We start from the raw sequence: 20,626 nt of genomic DNA on the forward strand, positions 1-20,626 counted from the left end.
ATACACATTATATATAAATTAGATAATCAGCAAGGACCTACTGTATAGCACAAGGAACTATAATCAATATTTTGTAATAACCTATAAGGGAAAGGAATCTGAAAAAATAGATATATATGTACGTATAACTGAATCACTTTGCTGTACACCTGTAACTAACACAACGTTGTAAATCAACTAGCCTTCAGTAAAAAAATAAATAAATAAAGTGAAGGTGGAGACAAGTGGGTGGATTCAACAGACCAGTAAGAATTGACAAGATTCAGCAGTGGATTAGATAGTGAGACAGAAGGGAGAGATGAATGATGATGTCCCTGGCTGGGGGGGACACCAAGGTGGAACAGGTCTGGTGAGGGTGTGGTCCTGGCTCTGCTTTGGACATGTTGAGTGTGAGTTGCCTTAGAGACAATAAGTTGACAGCTTTATGGGTTGGTAGGAGAGTGCAGAGAGGAGTTCTGGGGTAGACACACACACACACACACACACACACACACACACACACACACGTTTGCACATCTCTATGTTACAGCAGTGGTAATTAGCACCAGGGTGTGAATGAAAGAGAAAAAAGTGAGAGTGAAAGCAAAAGGGAAAGGACCTACTGTATAAATAGTAAACTCCTTTAGGGCAAGATGCCCTGTATGTGTCAGATTTAACTATTGCACAATACCTGGTACTTATTAGGTATTTATTAAATGTTTTTTCAAAGTAGTTTCATTATTCTTATGGCATAATAAATCTCTGTAAAGAGGAGTGGACTCTCTCTTTGAGGCATGTCAGCTGGACTAAGCTAAAGCCTCATGTCAAATGTATTTTTTTGGGCTTCCCTGGTGGCGCCGTGGTTGAGAGTCTCCCTGCCGATGCAGGGGACACGGGTTCGTGCCCCGGTCCGGGAGGATCCCACATGCCGCGGAGCGGCTGAGCCCGTGAGCCATGGCCGCTGAGCCTGCGCATCCGGAGCCTGTGCTCTGCAGCAGGAGAGGCCGGAGCAGTGAGAGGCCCATGTACCGCAAAAAAAAAAAAAAAAAGTATTTTTTTAAACTTTTATTGAAATGTAGTTGATTTACAATGTTGTGTTAGTTTCAGGTGTACAGCAAAGTGATATATATATATACATATATATATTCTTTTTCAGATTGAGTATTGAGTAGAGTTATAAGATATATATATATATAACAAGATATTGAGTATAGTTCCCTGTGCTATACAGTAGGTCCTTGTTGGTTATCTATTTTATATATAGTAGTGTGTATACTTTAATCCCAAACGTCTAATTTATGTCCAATTTAAATGAGGAATTGGAATAGATCAGATAAGCTAAGGAGTCTTCTAGCAAAATAATAAAGAAGAGCACATACTTGTGGTTTTTAGGGAGAGACAAAAGGCAGTGTGTTCTAGACCTAAACAGAGACCTGTGAGTGTTTCATTTAGTTGGGAGCATTTTAAAATGTGGAGCGTAATAAAACTTAATTTGATTAGTTGATTACATGTGGAATAGTAATCTTCTGTTGATGAAAATTCCATGTTTTTCAGGTTTGTGTGGCCCTAGAGGTTTAGGACTAATGTTTACACATTTTAGCTATCTCAGTTACACGAAGTGCAGTCCAGGTCCATTGCCTGTCCACTCAGTTTCAGACTGATCCATAGCTCTGGTTCCATTTGAAGGTTTTATCCTCATCTTTTTTTGAAGACAAAGTAAAACCAGAATAAATCCATAAAAGTTCACAATTGTTTGCATATAAATTAATTTCTCTATTTTATACCAGGCTAAATTAATTCACATTATGGGTCTAGCACATCTTAATGGCAAAAGACTTAATGGTAAAGTTAAAATTCAGTCTGGCTTGTTCACAATGTAACTTTCTGTGAATTCAAACTCTGTTATTCAGTGCACTGAGATTCTATGTCAATTTTGACTATACAAGTAATATGGTGATGATAATAAATAATACCTTGTATTTGTTCCATGCTTTAAAGTATACTGAGTGCCTTCATTATACGTTGTCTCATCTAGTCCCGCCAGTAAGTATGTGAAATAGGTATATTATTGTTATTTAACCGATGAGGAATCTGATGTTTGTAAAGTTTCATAGCCTAACCTAGCTTGGAAGTAACAGAGCCGGGACTTGAGGCCAGAACTGCACACTCCAGGTTCAAAGATCTTTCCAGTTAAACTTGCCACAAATAGAAGGGGAACTGAGTAATCAAATGACTCGTGCTATCCCAAGTGAGTTAATAAAACAGAATACAAAGGGTTATCTATATGTTTTTCTACAGTCACCACGTGGTGGGAGACATCTTTGTCCTCCACGTCCCTATACAGTAAATCAGCCCCAGCGTACGGAGGAAGAATGGGAAGAGGTGATACAGCAGGAAGTAGGGGCTAGAAGAACCAGCTGTTTCATTCAGTGCTTTGCCCACTGGACTTGGGTCCTCTCTTCCCGTATGCTCTTGGGGGGTGTGGAGCAGGGAAATCTGAGGCACAGCTTAACTCCTTGTTGTTTCCTTTGTGACAGGTGCAATTTGATGAGCGAGAGGACACCAAGTCCTGCACCATCGTCATCAACGACGACGACGTGTTTGAGAACGTCGAGAGTTTCACTGTGGAGCTCAGCATGCCAGCGTATGCCCTACTGGGGGAGTTCACCCAGGCGAAGGTCATTATCAATGACACTGAGGACGAGCCCACATTAGAGTTTGATAAGAAGACCTACCGGGTCAACGAGAGCGCTGGCTTTCTATTTGCACCTATTGAAAGAAAAGGTCTGTTGGTGCCAAAGGTGACAAGGAGCTATAATAATAGCTAACATTTATTGAGTCTCTTTTATGTGCCACGTGCTCAGGTTCCATATTAACTCATACACGGAAGTACTTCGTGTGTATTAACTCATTTAAATCTCCAGAAATCCTAATAACTATCCTACCTACAGTGAGTACTATCAGAAGGCTTCTCATCTCAGTTCAGGTTGTTAGTGCTTAAATGGGACCAAAAGACTAGTTATATTTGGCTTTGCAAATGACTCATGAACCTGGGATTTTTAATCAATCACCCAATCCATAAATATTTAGTAGCCTTGGTCAAGGAGGGTAGTTACAATTTGTAAGAACTGGCTTCCCCTCTTAGTTCTTGGAAGACAGAAAATGTGTTTAAAGGTTTTCCTCCGTGAGTGTCCCACGTAGAGCTCAGATGAGAAATAAACTGTGTATGAGAAATAAAGGGCAATTCTGCAGGGGTGGAAAATCAAAACAAAGATTGTATGGATTTATGATTGTGCAATATTGAGACTTTATAAAACACATGGAAATTAAATCCCCACTCAGAGCCACAACATGACTGTAAGTGATGACGTCGGGTATTTTGTTGCATCTGCTGACTGCATGTTAGTGTGACAGACACTGCAGAGAGCACCAACCCTTGGCAATGCCCCTCGGATTACAAGCAAGCCCCATTGATTGCTCTGGGCCAGCCAGCCAAGCCCAAACAGGCTGTCACCCAGGGAAGTGGCAACACTAATAAGTGAAGTCATTTGTTCAGGGAGCTGGGGTTTATTTTGTTTTGTCTTCCTCTTTTTAAACAAGCTTATTTCTCCCTGGGAATTAAAGTGCAGAAGTTTATTCAGAAAGGCAGTGAACTGTGCTCATAGCACTACCTTCAGGACACAATTACTTTGCTGCTTAAAGTACCAAATATGTCTCTTATCTCTCCACCCGCTGTGGTCTTAGATGGTGGGCAATGAGTCTTGTGAATTAACAGAGCACAAAATTCACAGAATAGGAAATCCATTTCAAGTTGTTGGGTGAAGTATCTGGGGTATATTAGGTCCTCAAGTGGTTTATACCACAGGCTTAAGAAACTGCAAAGCAGGAAGGTTTCATGTCAGAGTTTGAACAGAATATGGAATATGTCAGAGAGGATCAAGCCTGTCAAATTACCAGAGATTTCAAAATCTGAGAAGTGCTCATTCAAATGCTTTGGTTTTCTTGCCATTTGTATTTCAGGGGATTCAAGCAGCATTGTATCTGCAATTTGCTACACGGTCCCTAAGTCAGCTATGGGAAGTAGCCTGTATGCTCTAGAATCGGGCTCTGATTTTAAATCTAGAGGGATGTCTGCTGAGAGTCGTGTGATATTCGGGCGTGGCGTCACCACGTCCACCTGCGATGTCATGCTCATTGATGACAGCGAGTATGAAGAGGAAGAAGAGTTTGAGATCGCCCTGGCAGATGCTTCCGGTAACGCCCGCATCGGAAGTGTGGCGACGGCCAAGGTGCTCATTACTGGTCCCAATGATGCCTCTACTGTGTCCCTGGGCAACACGGCTTTTACTGTCAGCGAGGATGCAGGTAATGGAGAGCGTCTCTGGGGTTCCCTCATCCATCCCCTGATCCCTTCCTTGAACAATTTCCTCTTAGTTTTGAGAATGCCCTTAGGACATGAGAATGCCATTCCTCAGTGACACCGTTGTCAGTCTGAGGCAGGTACTACTAGGCATCAAGACCAAGAATGGAAGGTAGTGAAGAATAGGGAGTTCCATCCACTTGTCTTGCTCTGGTTACTGATGGCAGGGAGGAATCTGGCTTAGAGTTCACTGGCTGACCTCTGTGGTCCAGAGGGAGGGCGTGGTGCTAAGCATTTTGGCTTGTGAAGGAGGGGAATGTGACCTGTTGAGGATGGAGGTAAATTATTTAGTGTACTGCTAGCTGCCAAAACAAATAAATGCAAAGTTTCAGTGTCTTAACAAATGGAACTTTCTCGTTCATATAACAGCCCAAGGCAGTCAGTGGGCAGATTTCTTCCACCCAGGCCTCTTCCCTCTTTGGGCTCCACAAGGATCTCAAAGTCTTCTGCGTGCTGCTGTCAGACATCCTGCAAAAGAGGCAGCAGATGTGCTGAGTGTCTGCTGATCTGAGCCCCCTGATCAAGACCTTGCATCTCTTTGAAAGTGAAATTCTGAGGGATAGTAAAAACTAATATTTTGGAGCACTTACTGAATGCCAGCCACCATGCCATGTGCATTCCATTCATTCTCATTTATATATAAAAGCAAATGGAGTCCCAGAGAGATTAAATAAATCATCAAAGACCAGCTAATATGGAAGAGCTGGATAAGAACCCAGACCTTTCTATTATACCATGTTTCCTTTCCCGTACACCAAATGCCCAGCCATGACTGCTTGTCACCTCTCAGCTTATTGGCTGGAGAAATATGATTGGTGGGCTTGTCATGTTGCTTTTCTCTGACCTTGATTGTGAAAACAGCTAGAAATTTAGTCATGTATCATTAGGACCCTACAAAGTATGTTGTCACAGCGACCAGAAGATGCGCTTCTTCCAAAGATAAGCAATAAGCACGTATGGTTTAAGTAATGATGTGTGCACCACTCAGATAAGATAGGAAAATCACCCAGTTAGGAACATTTAATCAGGAACATTCAGCTCCAGGCTCCATAGAGTCCCCTAGCTGGTTTTTCCTTAACTGGTTATTTTCTAGCTCGTCCCTGAGGCCCTAGTCTCTGAGTTTCTTCTCCCTAAATAGACTTGAGATGTTTTTCAGTGGACCCGCCTCTCCTCGGTCCATTGTTCTTCTCCTGTGAACAGTCTCCTCCTTGAAGCCACAAAACCACTTTCCCCTAAGGGCTGTCTTTCCAGCACCACCTCCCTGAGGCCCTCCTTCAGGTCTGCTCTTGATCTTAATGTCAGTACAAAGAGGGATGGTGACGCCTCTCAGCCTCCCTCGGAGGGAGCACAGGAACGTCACTGAAGGGGGACTAGGCAAGCTAGCAGGCTGAAGCTGCCGCCGCTGTGAGGGAGGACATCGTTCTGAAAACCGCACCCATTTTCCGGTTCCGGGTTGACCACTGAAATGTATGACTCTCAATTCAGGCACAGTGAAGATCCCAGTTATCCGCCACGGGACTGACCTTTCCACCCTCACGTCTGTCTGGTGTGCAACGCGGCCCTCGGACCCAGCTTCCGCCACTCCAGGAGTTGACTACGTTCCCAGCTCTAGGAAGGTGGACTTTGGGCCAGGTGTCACTGAGCAGGTGCGCATACAGAGGTCAAAGGCCAGATGGGTCTGATCATGTTGTCGTTAGTCTGTTCTCCAAACTCTCTGGAGGACCATAAAATACCGAAATATTATGATCTTCCCATTCTTCAAAAACACAAAGAACAAACTTAGAGAGATCTTCGACAAACTCTCCAAGTGACATTTTCAGCATCTAATATCCAGCACCATGGATTTAGGATAGAAACTGCACTAGATCGATGCAAATATCTAGAAACAAAACACCTACGGTATGTGATACAGAGATGATCATTTTATGGATTTAAAAAATTTACTTTAAGACCACCGAAGAAAGGCAAATTGTCACCTTTGCCCTAATCTCCCAAAGGCAAATGAGTGCTGGTTGGTGAACATCCTTTAAGATTTGCTTTGATTTTCCCTCTCTTTTTTAATTAGAAAAAAAATTTAATTTTTTAAAAGTTAAAGGTATAATTGACATATAACGTTATATTAGATTCAGGTGTACAACATAATGATTCAATATTTGTATATATTGTGAAATGATCACCACAGTAAGTCTAGTTAACATCCTGATTTCTCTTCTAGTATTGCCCCTTGACCATCTTGGATGACACTCAATATCCTGTGATTGAAGGGCTGGAGACATTTGTGGTTTTCCTCAGCTCAGCACAAGGGGCCGAACTGACCAAACCCTTCCAGGCTGTCATTGCAATTAATGACACATTCCAGGACGGTAAGAGATTGGGGATGCCAGCTGGTGGTTCAGGCCAGATTTCTATTTTTTCCTTAACATCCATGTATATGACATTGGAACTCATTCACATTTTCATTCAAGAAATGTGTGTGTGTGTGTGTGTGTGTGTGTGTGTGTGTGTGTGTGTGTACATGAGTACATGCACACGCACAGTTTTACATAGAAATATGGGACAGAAACAGTCATTCATGTTTCTGGCATCTGCGAGGCACAAAACGATGTATGGCATACTTTAGAGATATTCCAGGTTCAGTTCCAGGCCACCACATTAAAGTGAACATTGCAATAAGGCAAGTCAGATGAATTTGTTAGTTTCCCAGTGTATATAAAAGTTTACATTATACTGTAGTCTATTAAGTGTGCAATAGCATTATGTCTAAAAAACAATGTGCATACCTTATTTAAAACATTTTGTTGCTAAAAAGTGCTAATTATCATCTGAGCCTTCAGCAAATCATAATCTTTTTGCAGTAGTAACGTCAAAGATCACTGATCACAATCACCATAACAGATACAATAATAATGAAAAAGTTTGATATATTGGGAGAATTACCAACCTGTAACACAGAGACACAAAGTGAGCAAATGCGGTTGGAAAAATGGCCCTGATAGACTTGTTCAAGGCAGGGTTGCCACAAATCTTCAATTTGTAAAAAACATAGTATCTGCAAAGTGAAGTGCAACCGGGTATGCCTGGTTGAGTTGTGTCTTCAAGAAGCTCAAGGTCTAGTTAGGGGATCAGATCCTTAGATAGAAAAAAAATAATATATTATGATAAATGACTTAATAGTGTGATAAATCCAGTAGTGTAGGGGCAGAGGGGACTGAACGGTAACTATGCGTGCAAGAATCATAGAAGATTTTCACAAAGGAGGTGATATTTAAACAGAGTCTTCAGGTGTGGTAGGAGTTAGTTTATCTAATGGATAATAAAATAAAACTTTGTTAAATGGAGAGCTATAGTATACATAAGGTATAAAATTTTGAAAGACACATATTTGGAGAACAGTGAGATGCTTACTTTTGCTTTGAGGCTGGCAGGAGGTGAATGGAAGAAAATGAAATGGAAAGACAGGTTGGAGACAAGTTCTAAGAGGTCTTATGTTCCAACGTCAGGAATTTGTAGGTAAAGGGGAGCAGCAGATGCTTCTGAGCAGAGGAGTGGTGTGATTTTTGTTTGAGGAAACTAATAGTGGCCGTCTTATGGGTGATGTGCAGGAATGAATAGACACAAGTACCTGTACAAAAATATGAGTCCCCACTGAAGAGCTGACCTAAGTAACAAGAGGATTACCAGGATAGGGCTTCCCCAGTTCTTCTGGGGAAGAACTGATGAAATCTGGACTTGTCAGATTCTAGAGTTGGGTGGAGAAGATCAAGTTCAACTTTCACCTCAAGCAGGAGGACCCTCGTCAGCATCCCCGGTGATGAATATAGAATCCATGATTAAACTCTTCAGTGACTACAGAGTCACCAAAGAAGGAACTGGCAGCCCAGCAGGGCGATCTTTAATTTTTTGTATTTAAATAACCTATTCATTTATGTAGTAAAAAGAGCAAACAGCAAAAAAGGTATACTATGAAAATTGTCTTCCTTCTACCCCTGGCTCCAAACCCTCCAGCTCCCCTCCCTGAAGACAACTATTTTAACCAGTTTTTTGTTATATATTTGCATATATCCAAAGTAGTATGTTATTTTAGACTTAGGTTTATTGAGGTCTAACTTACATAAGTTAAAATTCACCCACCACCACGATCAAGATGTTGAACCGTTCCAGCATCCTACAGAATTCTCTCGTGTCCCTTTGTAGTCAACCTCTCCCCATCCCAAGCTCTGGCAACTATTGAGCTGTTTTCTGTCCCTGAAGTTTTGCCATTTCCAGAATGTCATAGAAATGGAATCATGTAATAAGTAGCACCTTGAATCTCGCTTCTTTCACTTAGAACACTGCATTTGAGAGTCTTCCATGTTATTGCAAATATGAGTAGTTCATTCCCTTTATTGCTGAGTAGTTTCTGGTGTGAATATAGGTTTTCATTTCTCTGGAGTCAGTACTTAGGAGTGGGGCTGCTGGGTCATATGGGTAAGTGTTCGTTTAACATTATTAGAAAGAGCCAGCCTGTTTTCCAAAATGGTTGTAACTACTTTGCATTACCTCCAGCGTTGTATGAGAACCACATCAGGTTTTTGTGGGGCTTTTTAGTTATTCCAGTAGGTGTGTAGTGAACGACTAATGACATTGCTCTCTTTTCAGGTGATTACTTGCCATCCATATATCTTTTTTGACAGAGTATTGTTCAAATATTTTCCCTATTTTTTAAGTTGGGTTTTCTCCTCTATTACTGCATTGCTGTAGATTCTGGACAAAGATTTGGTTTTTTGCAAATATTTTATCCCAATCTGTTGCTTGTTTTTGTTCTCTTAACAATATCTTTTGAAGAGCAAGCGTGTTTTACTTTTAAGTGTTCCCATTTATCGATATTTCTGTTACAGATTGTGCTTTCAGTGTTGTATGTAAGAAATCTTTGCCTAAGCCAAGGTTACAGAGATTTTCTCCTATGTTCACTTCTGGAAGTTTCGTAGTTCTAAGTTTTATATTTAGGTTTATGATTCACAAAATGGTAACTTTTTAACCATGAACAAGATAATAACAATTATACTGTTTTATGTTGCATGTTACCTCAGAGTTTACAGAGTCATCTATTAAACATTATCTCATTTTCTCATAATCCCGTCGTTTTACTCTTATTTCTATTCTGTGGATAAGGAGACTGAGAATCAGGGAAGTAAACATACACCCAAAGTCTAGTAAATGGAGGAACCAGCGTGCATTCTAGGACTTTTGGCTCCAAGTTCATACTCTTTGCACTAGGTTCTATTCGGTGCAGTTGGAGAATATGTGGGACTTTTTTTTCCTTAAAGAAGTTAACAAAGAAGAAAAAGGGAAATTCATTTATTCTTTTTATTCTTGGAAAGGCTTCTTATTCTTTTACATGAAAGGATAGTTAATTCCCTTCTGATGAAGTGGAAAGTGAATGGAAAGTCAGAAATCCTGAAATATAATCCCCGCCCAAAACTTCCTTGCTCAGTGGCTAAGGTTACTGAGCCTCATTTTGTTCATCTATAAATAATGATATACCAATAAGATTGTTGTAAGGATTAAATTAGTTAAAATATGTGAAAATACCTAGCATAGTACCTGGCACGTAGTAGATTTTATTACATGTTAATTTCTTTTCTTCCTGATGCACCTGTAATTTGACACACTTGCCAGTGGGACTCCAGTAACACACACAAACTTCATTGCACTCTGATCAACATAGAAGATTCCATTTAGATTATCCTTGCATTCTATTGACGGGCATTAGGGTTGCAAACTTAGAAAATGAATATGTTAAATAAAATATCACCTTTCAGGAAGACTGCAACAATATATATTCATTCAAGATCTTTATCACAGAGAAAGAAATCTGCAAATCTATTTCAGTAACCCATTGCAGTGTTCACCAATTATCTCTGTTGGTTATCCTTCCCAGTAACTGCTGGCTTTCGTTGAATCCCTTCAGTGTGCACATTCTAGGGTAGAAAGATCTCTAATTACTTTACCTCTAATCCTCTCCAACTTGTGAAATTGAGGTTAAATAATTTAAGATCACACAGAGAGGAGGTGAGGGAGTGAGAGTTAAAGCCCAGGTCTTTTCTGTGCGAGTCCAGCCTTCTGGTTTTATGCTCTACCATGCTGACTTTTCATTTTGCAGTTTTAGCTGGCCACTGCCGCTCTATGTAACAATGCTTAATGTCACTCAAGATCCTTATAGAGTCAGCTTCCAGCCTTTCAAAGTGACCTTAGCTCCTTTTATCTTTCTCCACCGGGCCGATTTCAGGCCCTTAAATCATCTAAGTAGCTCATCTCAGAACATTTTCTGGTTTCACCTTTGTCTTCTGCTCTGATACCTGGAATTAGACTTTGGTGTTGCCCTGAAGACTGCTGAGCAAGGCAAGAAAGGCCTTGTAGCCGCTGCCACACCGCATCCCTGTGTATGTATGTAGCTGTGTCCCACCTACTCATTAACTCAAAGAACCAGAGCCGGGATTTTTCCTAAATCTCAGACTTAACCATCACGCACAAAGAGGCCACTGCATTCCAGGCAGTTGGTGTCTGCACTCACTTTGTCAGTTACTAAGAAGATTAGCGGGGAACAGCATTGGTTGACAGTTTCCATGCCTAAGACTGGTGCCCAGCACTTGGGTTACTGAGTAGTATAGAGCAGAGTCCTGAAATCTATTTCAAAACACAAGACTTACACAAATAAGAAGATAACTACAAATTGATTTTCTCAGAGAGGTGTTGACAATAGTGCATGATACCCACTGCGAGCCCATAAGCCTTCACAGAGTGGTTTCCATTTCCCATTCATATACCTCATCCATGTGGAAAGCGAAGGGGTTCTGCAGTCAGGCAGAAAGGACACCCCACGGACGGCGCCCCTACTTCCTGTAGAGACTGCAGTGCCTTGCAGGGTTGTCAAGAAGAGGATGAGAAATGATGTGTATGGAAGCCCTTAACACAATGCCTGACCCGGGCTGGGCCCTTTGTATGCCATAACCCCATGCAGATAAATGTCTCCAAACCCACCCATTGCCTGTCCATTGGCTCCGCTTGTCTCCCACTGAACTGGGGGCTCCTTAAAAGCAGGATTTTTCCCAGAAAGCAATCATGAGGAGTGTTCACCCACTGCTTTCTTTTCTTTTCTTTTCCTTTTTTTTTTTTAAGCAGATAGGCATAGGAGTAAAGGTTAATACATGTTAAATAGAGGGAAAGGAGTCTTACATCTCAAGAGGAATCTGGGGTTGATTAATACATGACAAAACCCAAACATTACCACTTAGCTTTTAACTCACCTCCAACTTGATGCCTGTCAGACCAGCAAGAAAAATCAATCCAAAGCATTAGATAAAATCTGCCATGAGTAGAAAAGCTTTCTTGCTTGTGTTGCTTTTTACCTGGCAACAAGCTTCCTTCTTGTCCTCATGCAAGGTCACGTCATTCCCACCCACCTCTTCATAGCACTGGATGGAAAGAGCCCCAAATGAGTAATGTGCAGGACCTGATGCCAAAGTCACTCATCTTCTGGGTTTTTCTTTAGTGATAAATGGTGACTGTTAGGCTTAGCTCAGATAATGGATTTGTTTTATATTTGCTAATGCCAACAGTTCTGAGCAGTGGACAGGCTGGAGGCAAAGAGAGCTTTCTACATATTGACTTGCAGAGAGCTTGGTGCTCACCCCTTCTGTTCCTTCCTTTCAGGTTGGGCAGGGCACATCCAGGACGTAGCCAGGAAATAGGTGGCTATAGCTTTGAGGTCAGCTTCCTGCAGCCCCAAACACTAATTTGACATATGACTGGACGGACTACCTCTTTGTATTGTCCATTAAGAAAATAATAACCAGCACTCAACAAAATGTTGCGCTCGAAAGGGGACATGTCTTAATGCAGAATATTACTTAAAGCCTTGTAGAAAGTAAGGAAGAAACACTGATCCATTATTATTATTTTTTTATACTTGAATCATTCCAATTTTTATTTATATGTCTGCACACATAGAAACATGATCCATTATATTGAGAAGCCTGGAGATAGGGGGCAACACAGACCATAATAAAATAATTTCTACTCAAATTTGAGTGCCTGCTGTTTGCCAGGTCCTGTATTGAGCACCATGCATACCTAATCTCATTCCATTCAATCCTCCCAATAATTTTACAAGTTAGATATTAACATTTCCAATTTACATATTTAAAAAAGCCCAAGGCTCAGAAAATCTCAGTAACTTGCCCTGTGTCATTCCGCTAATACGTAGCAGGGCTGGGATGGAAATTCAGACGCGCTTATTCCAGAGCCCTCGTTTTTAACCACCATTTGGCTACGGTCCTTCCCTAAAGTCAGATGAGGCCATGTGAGTTGTTAAAGAAGAGGTAACCCCACAGCAGTAGTCACAGGCTGGGGCCCACTGGCCAAATTCAGCTTATGGATGTGTTTTGCTTGGCTCCAATAGTTTGGGCCTGCATGGAATCTCTTTTTACTGTTTTAATTGCTTGCTATTTTAAAATTGAGGAGCTAGGACACAAAAATGCAGATCTCTGATTTTGTTTGAAAATAGGAAGACCTGCCAACAAAAGAACGAAGCTGATGGGCAAAACCCCCTTTAAACATGACCTGCTCCTTCCTCTTTACCGATGTCCCTGCTCTTCCCTTTTGTCTTCCTGGCCCAGGGCCAACGTGAGTGGCCATTTCTCATCAGCCTTGCACTGCTGTTTTCCTTTTTGGTAGCCTTAGAAGGAACATGAACTTTTCCAGGTCTTCAGGTCTCTATCAGGATTTTCCACGTGGCCCATTTCTTTATTTGCATCGCCTGTCTGTATTTGAGATGGTGACTATTGTAAGAAAGAAGCTGAGCAGAAACTGGTGCAAACTTGATTTGTTCTGTTTTGCTGGAACTATACTCACAGCGGAAGCAGTTCCCTTGTCCTGAGAGTAGCAGCCAGGCCTTGAAATCTGCTGACTGCTTGTAGTTTATCGGCCTCTGGTGGCCCTTAGTGGAGCCGTCCTGCCAACTGGCTGCCAGTCCTGCCAAGTGGCAGCCAGCTCCCTCAGCATCCCACTAACGATGCCTCCGTCTTTCCTTCTGCTCACCCAGTGCCCAGCATGCAGTTTGCCAAGGATTTGCTCCTAGTGAAGGAGAAGGAGGGTGTCCTACACGTACCCATCATGCGGAGTGGGGACCTGAGCTACGAGTCTTCAGTGAGGTGCTATACTCAGGGCCATTCAGCTCAGGTCATGGAGGACTTTGAGGACAGAAGAAACACAGACTCTTCACGGATTACGTTTCTCAAAGGGGAGAAAGTAAGTGGATTCCTGGTGGCTGAAGAATGGGATTCCCTCCTTCCCTGATGCTTTTATTTGTCCATAGTGAAGTAATTTAGACAAATTCTGAACATCCTAGGAAGTTTCTAATGAACCGTTCATTCTTTTAATAATGTCATCTCTTCTATGTGGTTGTCTTCTTTGTCTCCCATTTATGACCAAATACCTATGTCATTGGCTGAGCTGGGATATTTAGATGATGTAGAACATTTTTGGAATTTAGCAGAATCAAATGACTGGGGACTCCTCTTAATTTGAACCTACATGGGAGATGAACACACTCCACTAATGTTATCTGGAGAAGGAGGAGACAGTTCTCTAATACCTGGGCCCCTGTTCCAGGGCAACACACGTTCTGGCATAGGACCAATAGTACAGGACTGAACACCTGTTCAGTTGAGCACATTCAAGACAGTGGAGTATTCTCTTGGCAATATAATGAAAACTGATACGTACGGACACAAGAACTCCTGAGAAACTCCAGTCACTAAGTGTGGCTGCATCAGACTCAAAGCTTGCAACCTCAGTGTGTATATCCAAAGCATCTATTGAATGAGAATCATATTTCTCCATTACTGGATCTCAGTTTCAGATGATTGAGTCAGTTGAACCCCTTGTTTCAAGGCATGCAGTCCCCACTGGTCAGTTCAAGGCCCTTCTCTTTATTTTGTTGATTTACTCATTTCCTTTTACCCCTACTCTGCAGCCACATTCCCTTCCCCACCTCAGAGGAAATCAATCGATTGTACTTAATGTGTGTCTCTCTTATTTTCTATTTGTTCTTAAGAAGTGTCTGGTTCTTTATGTATATAATTTTTATTTCTAAAACTGCTGCTGTGTTATACGTCTTCGAATGTTTTCTGCGTTTACTCAGCAATATGTTTTAGTACCTGTGCATGTCATTTATGTGTCTATCTAATCTGTTGCGTCAAACTGTTGCCTAGCATTTCATGATGGGCATTTACTACCTTTTACCCATTCACTCTCAGCAATAGACAGTGAAGACCCTCAGTTTTAGTGCCCGGTCACCTCCTATCATGCTGCCACCGCGGGCAGTGCTGCAGTGCAAATCCTCTTATATGTCCACTTACACACCCGAGTGGGGATTTCTTTGGATAAAAACTCAGCAGCAAAATTTCTGGACCACAGGGCGTGAAAGTACTTAATTTGAAAAAATAATATCAGAATACTTTGCAAAGTGTCACTAGCAGTACATGAGTGTTGCTAAAACCCTACATACTCTGCAACACTTTTTCAATTACTCATCTTTTAACATTTACTAATCTGGTATGTATAAAGTTGTATCTCATTTTAATTTGCATTTCTCTAATACTATATTATATGCTTGTTAGTTCATTGAGTTTCTCTTATGAAAATCTATTATTTTTATCCTTTGTTCCTTATTTTATTGTATTGCTGTCATTTTCTTACTGATTTGCAGTGCTTCCTTGTATATTCTAACTATTGATCTTAATATTAATAATCCTAAATAGTAACATTAATCCTTGCCGGTGTTTAGATGTTTTAGATATCGTAAACATAGTGCCTTTCTCTGTCACTCATCTGTTACCTTTGCCCTTGGTGTTCTTAGTTGAACAGAAATCTTTGTTTTGATATAAGCAAACATGTGAAACTTTTGCCTTATGATTAGTTCTTTTGAAGTTTAGCATAAAAAGACTTTACACATCCCAGGTCACCCGAGATTCTCCCTCCATTCTTTACCACCAAAAAAATAAAAATAAAAAATCGATAGCGTCCTTATTTGAGACTCTCAAGTCTTTCACACCTTCATGACTCATAAAAGCCCTGTCTTAGTTATGTATTTTATGGGAATTTTACTGTTGACAGGTTGAAATATGTGTTTAAAACTCATATAAATACTATAAATACAATCTTCAGCTTTGAGTCTGCATGTCTGTATTTGTTTTAAGTTCAGAAGAGGATTCTCTGCCTATCCAAGAGGCAGTTTGTAGTTAAATAAAATTATAAAGAAAATACAGCTTAGGGCTTCCCTGGTGGCACAGTGATTGAGAGTCCGCCTGCCAATGCAGGGGACACAGGTTCGTACCCCGGTCCGGGAGGATCCCACATGCCACGGAGCGGCTGGGCCCGTGAGCCATGGCCGCTGAGCCTGCGCGTCTGGAGCCTATGCTCTGCGGCGGGAGAGGCCACAAGAGTGAGAGGCCCGCGTACCGCAAAAAAATAAATAAATAAATAAAATGTTGTGACCTTATTTTACGTTTTGCCAAGAAGACAAGTCCTCAGCAGAGAATATTCAGTTTGGGAAGCACTTGAGTTCTTTTCATCCAACAGGGATTTAGATTGTGTTCTCAGACATTCAGTTCTCAGTTTTCAGATGAGCCACCATTCGGCAACACATTTGAGAGTTCTGTAGCTTTTAAAGGTATCTTTAGCCTAACAGGAAGGCTTTCTGAGTTCCTTATAAGATTCTTCAATTTTCACAAAGGAAAAGGAATATCATTCAACTCTCCAGGAAGTCTAATCCATATGTTAAACCCTCACCATCAGAAATCTACCAACATAACATGTACAAAGGTACAGATGAGCCCAGGCAAAATGTGGGAAAGCACACAGATGTTCTACAGATGCTTTTTAGTGATTCATTTTGTTGTTTTTCATAACGTATGACCAATAATTCAAAATCGTTTGGAATGTTTAATACAAGTCTCCACGTATAGGTAGGTCCACTCAGGCATGAACTGTTAAACATTCTATTTTATAAATGAAACGGGATATTTTTGAATCTGTGTTGACTCTTTGATGCTACAAAGAAGGAAAATCATTTTCTAGGGAAAGCCAAGCAAATTATTGATATCTCACTGCAAATTTTACTCTTTCTTGTGCCCTTGGCTCTAGATGAAGAACTGTACTGTCTATATCTACGATGACTCCATGTTTGAGCCTGAGGAACAGTTCAGGGTCTACCTTGGCCATCCTCTTGGGAACCACTGGAGTGGAGCCAGAGTTGGAAAGAATAACATGGCCACCATCACCATATCCAATGATGAAGATGGTAATGGAAGAAATTGCCTTTAGTTACTCTTAGGTTGATGGGACATGAATTGATGTTTTACCAATAACATAATTATAGGTGTTTTGAAAAATGAAAGCACTATAAAAATGTCTACTGATAACAGTCTTAGAGTATCTATATAAAATATTGGCAGCAAATGATCACCGTCTACAGAGCTCCAGTATTTTAAATCACATTGTTCTCTACCACATCACCAAGAGATAGGGAGCAAGTATGGTTAAATGCTAGGACAGAGATGCTAAGACAGACAGAGAATAAAAATGTTTAAGTCACTGCAATTCAAGAGCAGGATTGGAAATACAATCAGAATCAGTTGAATCCAATGAACTGATTTAAAACGCTGCCACCTTTCTGGAAAAGTCTAATTTCTCAGTTTTCTTCTCTCTAATTGATTTGGCCTACTAACCTAAAAAAACTTAAATTCTTTAGTCAGGTGTCAGCAAAGAGTGACCCAGGCACCAAAGAAAACAAAATCTGTTTCAAATAGGGACATAATTGTTTTATTAAAATAGGTATTTTAATAAATGGACAATAAAACTACAAATAGTAACAGCTGTTTTTATTGAATATTGACTGTATACTAAGAACCATTCTAAGCATATAATACTATTTCATTTCATTTCATTCTGACAGTAGCCCCTTGAGGTAGGTGTTATTATCCCTATATTATAGGTAAAGGAATTGAACCTCAGCACAGTTATATAATTTACGTTCTTAGTTACACAGCTGTAAGCAACAAAATTGCATGTAGAACCTTATTTTATCAGATTCTAGAATCTACGCAAGAGTCAGTGAGACTCTTAGGGTTTCTAATATTAAAATAGGGACTAACTTGGACATTGGGAAAAAAGCAAAAAAGCCAGCCTTGAAGTTGAATTAGCCCTTTACCCAAGGAGACTCAGGTTCAAATCCTGAACCTCTCCTGTTCACATAGAAAAAGTGAACCTCTCCTGTTCACACAGAAAACCCAGTGACTGAAGCTCAGAGAAGTAACAAGTTCACACTGTGTTACAGTGACATACCTCAATTTCAAAGAGTGCACACGGTAACAACTATGAAGTCTAAAATGAAGCATATCTTCTACAATTAGGAAGAACTGATTTTCTGAGAGAGAAAGAGGGAAGTGAACATAGAGACATCAGAAATTTCTGAAAGAGTCTATATTTTAAGTGGTATAAGATTTGTAATTGCTCCCAATGTTTCCATCTTCTTATCCCACTCTCTCCACCACTACCACGTTGCCCTTCCTCATGAGAATATAATACAAAAGAAGGCATAGTTTGAATTTTTTTTAAAATCAACAATTAATCATTTCATAGCAATGAGGATAGTACCTCAAGTAAGATTGTTAGGAAATCTTGTGTTCCTGAATTATTGTTGTAGTAACCGGTCACTATAACTACTCATCCTTAACTAAATAACCTGTGAGAAGTTAGGAAAAGCTAAGCATTGGGGAGCTGAGAGCACTGGGAGGGAGGATCCAAAAGATCAGAGATGGGCTTCCCTGGTGGCGCAGTGGTTGAGAGTCCGCCTGCCGATGCAGGGGACACGGGTTCGTGCCCTGGTCCAGGAAGATCCCACATGCCGTGGAGCGGCTGGGCCCGTGAGCCATGGCCGCTGAGCCTGCGTGTCCGGAGCCTGTGCTCCACAACGGGAGAGGCCACAACAGTGAGAGGCCCGCGGACCGCAAAAAAAAAAAAAAAAGATCAGAGATTTGGTACATTTAAGCAGTATATAAATGAAAAGGAGTTGGTTCATAGAATCAGTCAATAGATATTTATCAAGGGCTTAACTGTGTCTCTGTCCCTTGATAAATTGTGCAGATTTAAAAACATGCTGTGAGCTATAATGCCTAGATGGAAACTTGGACATCGTGCATTTCAAACTGCTTAAAAATATTTCTTCCACTATATTGTTTTTAATAAGAAATATGTGAGAAACAACTCCTGCAGAATCACAGATAAATCCCTTTTTCCAAAGTATTGCTTAGGGGTAAATACTGATTGACTTTTATTGACTGCAAGCTATTTTGCCTTTGTATTGTTAACTAATGTGAAAAATTCCCTCTTGTCATTAGAAGGTGTTTTCCTGGGAGGTGGAATTCTTTGTCACTTTTCCAACTTGCTCTTGTTTTCCTAACCTTGTTTCCTTAAGCTCCCACCATTGAGTTTGAAGAAGCTGCATACCAAGTCCGGGAACCCTCAGGGCCAGATGCCACGGCCATTCTGAACATCAAGGTGATCCGCAGAGGGGATCAGAACAGGACGTCCAAGATTCGCTGTAGCACACGGGACGGGTCGGCCCAGTCTGGTGTGGATTATTACCCAAAAAGCCGAATCTTAAAGTTCAGTCCTGGTAATTGAATGCCGATCCCAATCTGTAGGTTTTACTTAAGAGAGAGGCAGATATCTTATATTTGAAGAAAGGAACGAGCAGAAAACTGAGAGAGAAACAGTATTTCCAACAGCGTGAAGTACTTACTAAGCACACATTTGAGATTGTGGGAGTCTTTAAATTTTCTAATTAGTAAAAATGGCATGGTAAAGAAAGAAGAGGGCCAGAGAAATGCTTCACTTCAGAACATCCTAGGCATTTTGGCTCATTCAAAAGGATTTTTTGTTGCTGCTGTCGTTAGCCTATGCTTTGGTTGAGCAAGGGGGGCACTTGATTTTTTAAAAATATACATGATTTTTTGTATATTTTTGAATGTTTGTCATTCAGCAAACATTGGTACAAACCACTGTGCTGGGCCCCTCGGGGATTACTAAACCCAGAAGGCACAATCTCCATGCTCAAGTGGTTTGACATCTACTAGGAGATGCTATGAAGATGAGTCAGGGAAGAAGGATGGGATTCAGGTCACAACCAGCTGTTTAACTGTCTGATATATTTATTTAATGGAAGGAATGAGACAGAGGAGGAGTTGAATTGTATGCTTGGCTTTTTCCCAGAACTTTATGGAGCAGTATAAGGTGAAAAGGCTGTTATAGAGCCTGCCACCATGTGTGATGTAACCAGAAGTGGGCAAAAGTGATAGAAGGCCTTTTCAGAGGTGTCTTAGCAAGCGGAGGGAGAAAATGACTCCCTTGGAAATGGAGGGGGGCGGTCTCTGTATGTCCCTGTCACCCACTGGAGCTTCAGAGGGCTTTCGGCTCCATCCCTATGCGTCTGGTTCGTGTTTACAGGGAAGGTAGGTGCCCTTCCTCCACATCCTCACAAGGACCTCTCTTCCAAGTGTCTTAGCTTTTTCCTTTTCTGCATAAGCATCTGGGGGAAAGGCAGGTCTTAGAAGTAACCTAGCCCAGATGTCTATAGGAGAGGAAGAAGGGCACCTTGACTACTGCCCGAGATATCTGCACCTTCACAGAATTACTTTACAGAAAAGGAAGGGGGTTTCTAAGCTCTAACCCTCCCCATTCCAGGCTGCCAAACCTTCACATTATTGTCTTTGCAGAAATGGTCTGGTAGGTAGCCCTTGAGCTATCGGTCCCCAGGAGACAGCTTTGAAGGATGGTGTACAAGCACTCAGCCGCACAGGAGCTCATGCCTAAATGTAAAGGGGAAAGAAAAGTTAGGCAGAAAACCTCATAGCCAGGGTGGAGCGTATTTTGAATCATAGATTTTTATTACCACCAGCTAGTGTCAGGCAGGGGCCATTAATCCTCATATGGCGTTGCATAGTAAATCTGCGGTACTGAGCCTCCACCACAGGTGGAATTTGACCAAGAAAACAGATTCCTCGCTTGAGATGGGGCTAACGTGATAAGCAGCCACTACATTGATAGGAAACCTCTGAAAGGAAAGGGCGTATTTCAACATAAAGCCTCAGCAGTGCCAACCTGCACTGTCTTAAGTGGGTCACT

The 20,626-nt window shown here is 41.2% G+C and overlaps 1 protein-coding gene across 7 annotated transcripts in view; it reads left to right on the forward strand.

Annotated features, from left to right (window-relative positions):
* Window positions 1-20,626, forward strand: part of FRAS1 (Fraser extracellular matrix complex subunit 1) — a 465,636-nt gene that overhangs the window by 408,161 nt on the left and 36,849 nt on the right. For all 7 annotated transcript variants that reach the window (XM_033857167.2, XM_033857161.2, XM_073805374.1 and 4 more), the window contains 7 exons: window positions 2,517-2,763; window positions 4,000-4,344; window positions 5,885-6,045; window positions 6,615-6,762; window positions 13,482-13,687; window positions 16,586-16,742; window positions 18,918-19,118. In XM_033857167.2, coding sequence (XP_033713058.1) covers window positions 2,517-2,763; window positions 4,000-4,344; window positions 5,885-6,045; window positions 6,615-6,762; window positions 13,482-13,687; window positions 16,586-16,742; window positions 18,918-19,118 — 1,465 coding nt within the window. The remainder of the gene's footprint in view (window positions 1-2,516; window positions 2,764-3,999; window positions 4,345-5,884; window positions 6,046-6,614; window positions 6,763-13,481; window positions 13,688-16,585; window positions 16,743-18,917; window positions 19,119-20,626) is intronic.

This window comes from Tursiops truncatus, chromosome 5 (genome assembly GCF_011762595.2).
Source record: "Tursiops truncatus isolate mTurTru1 chromosome 5, mTurTru1.mat.Y, whole genome shotgun sequence".
NCBI classification, from domain to species: domain Eukaryota; kingdom Metazoa; phylum Chordata; class Mammalia; order Artiodactyla; family Delphinidae; genus Tursiops; species Tursiops truncatus.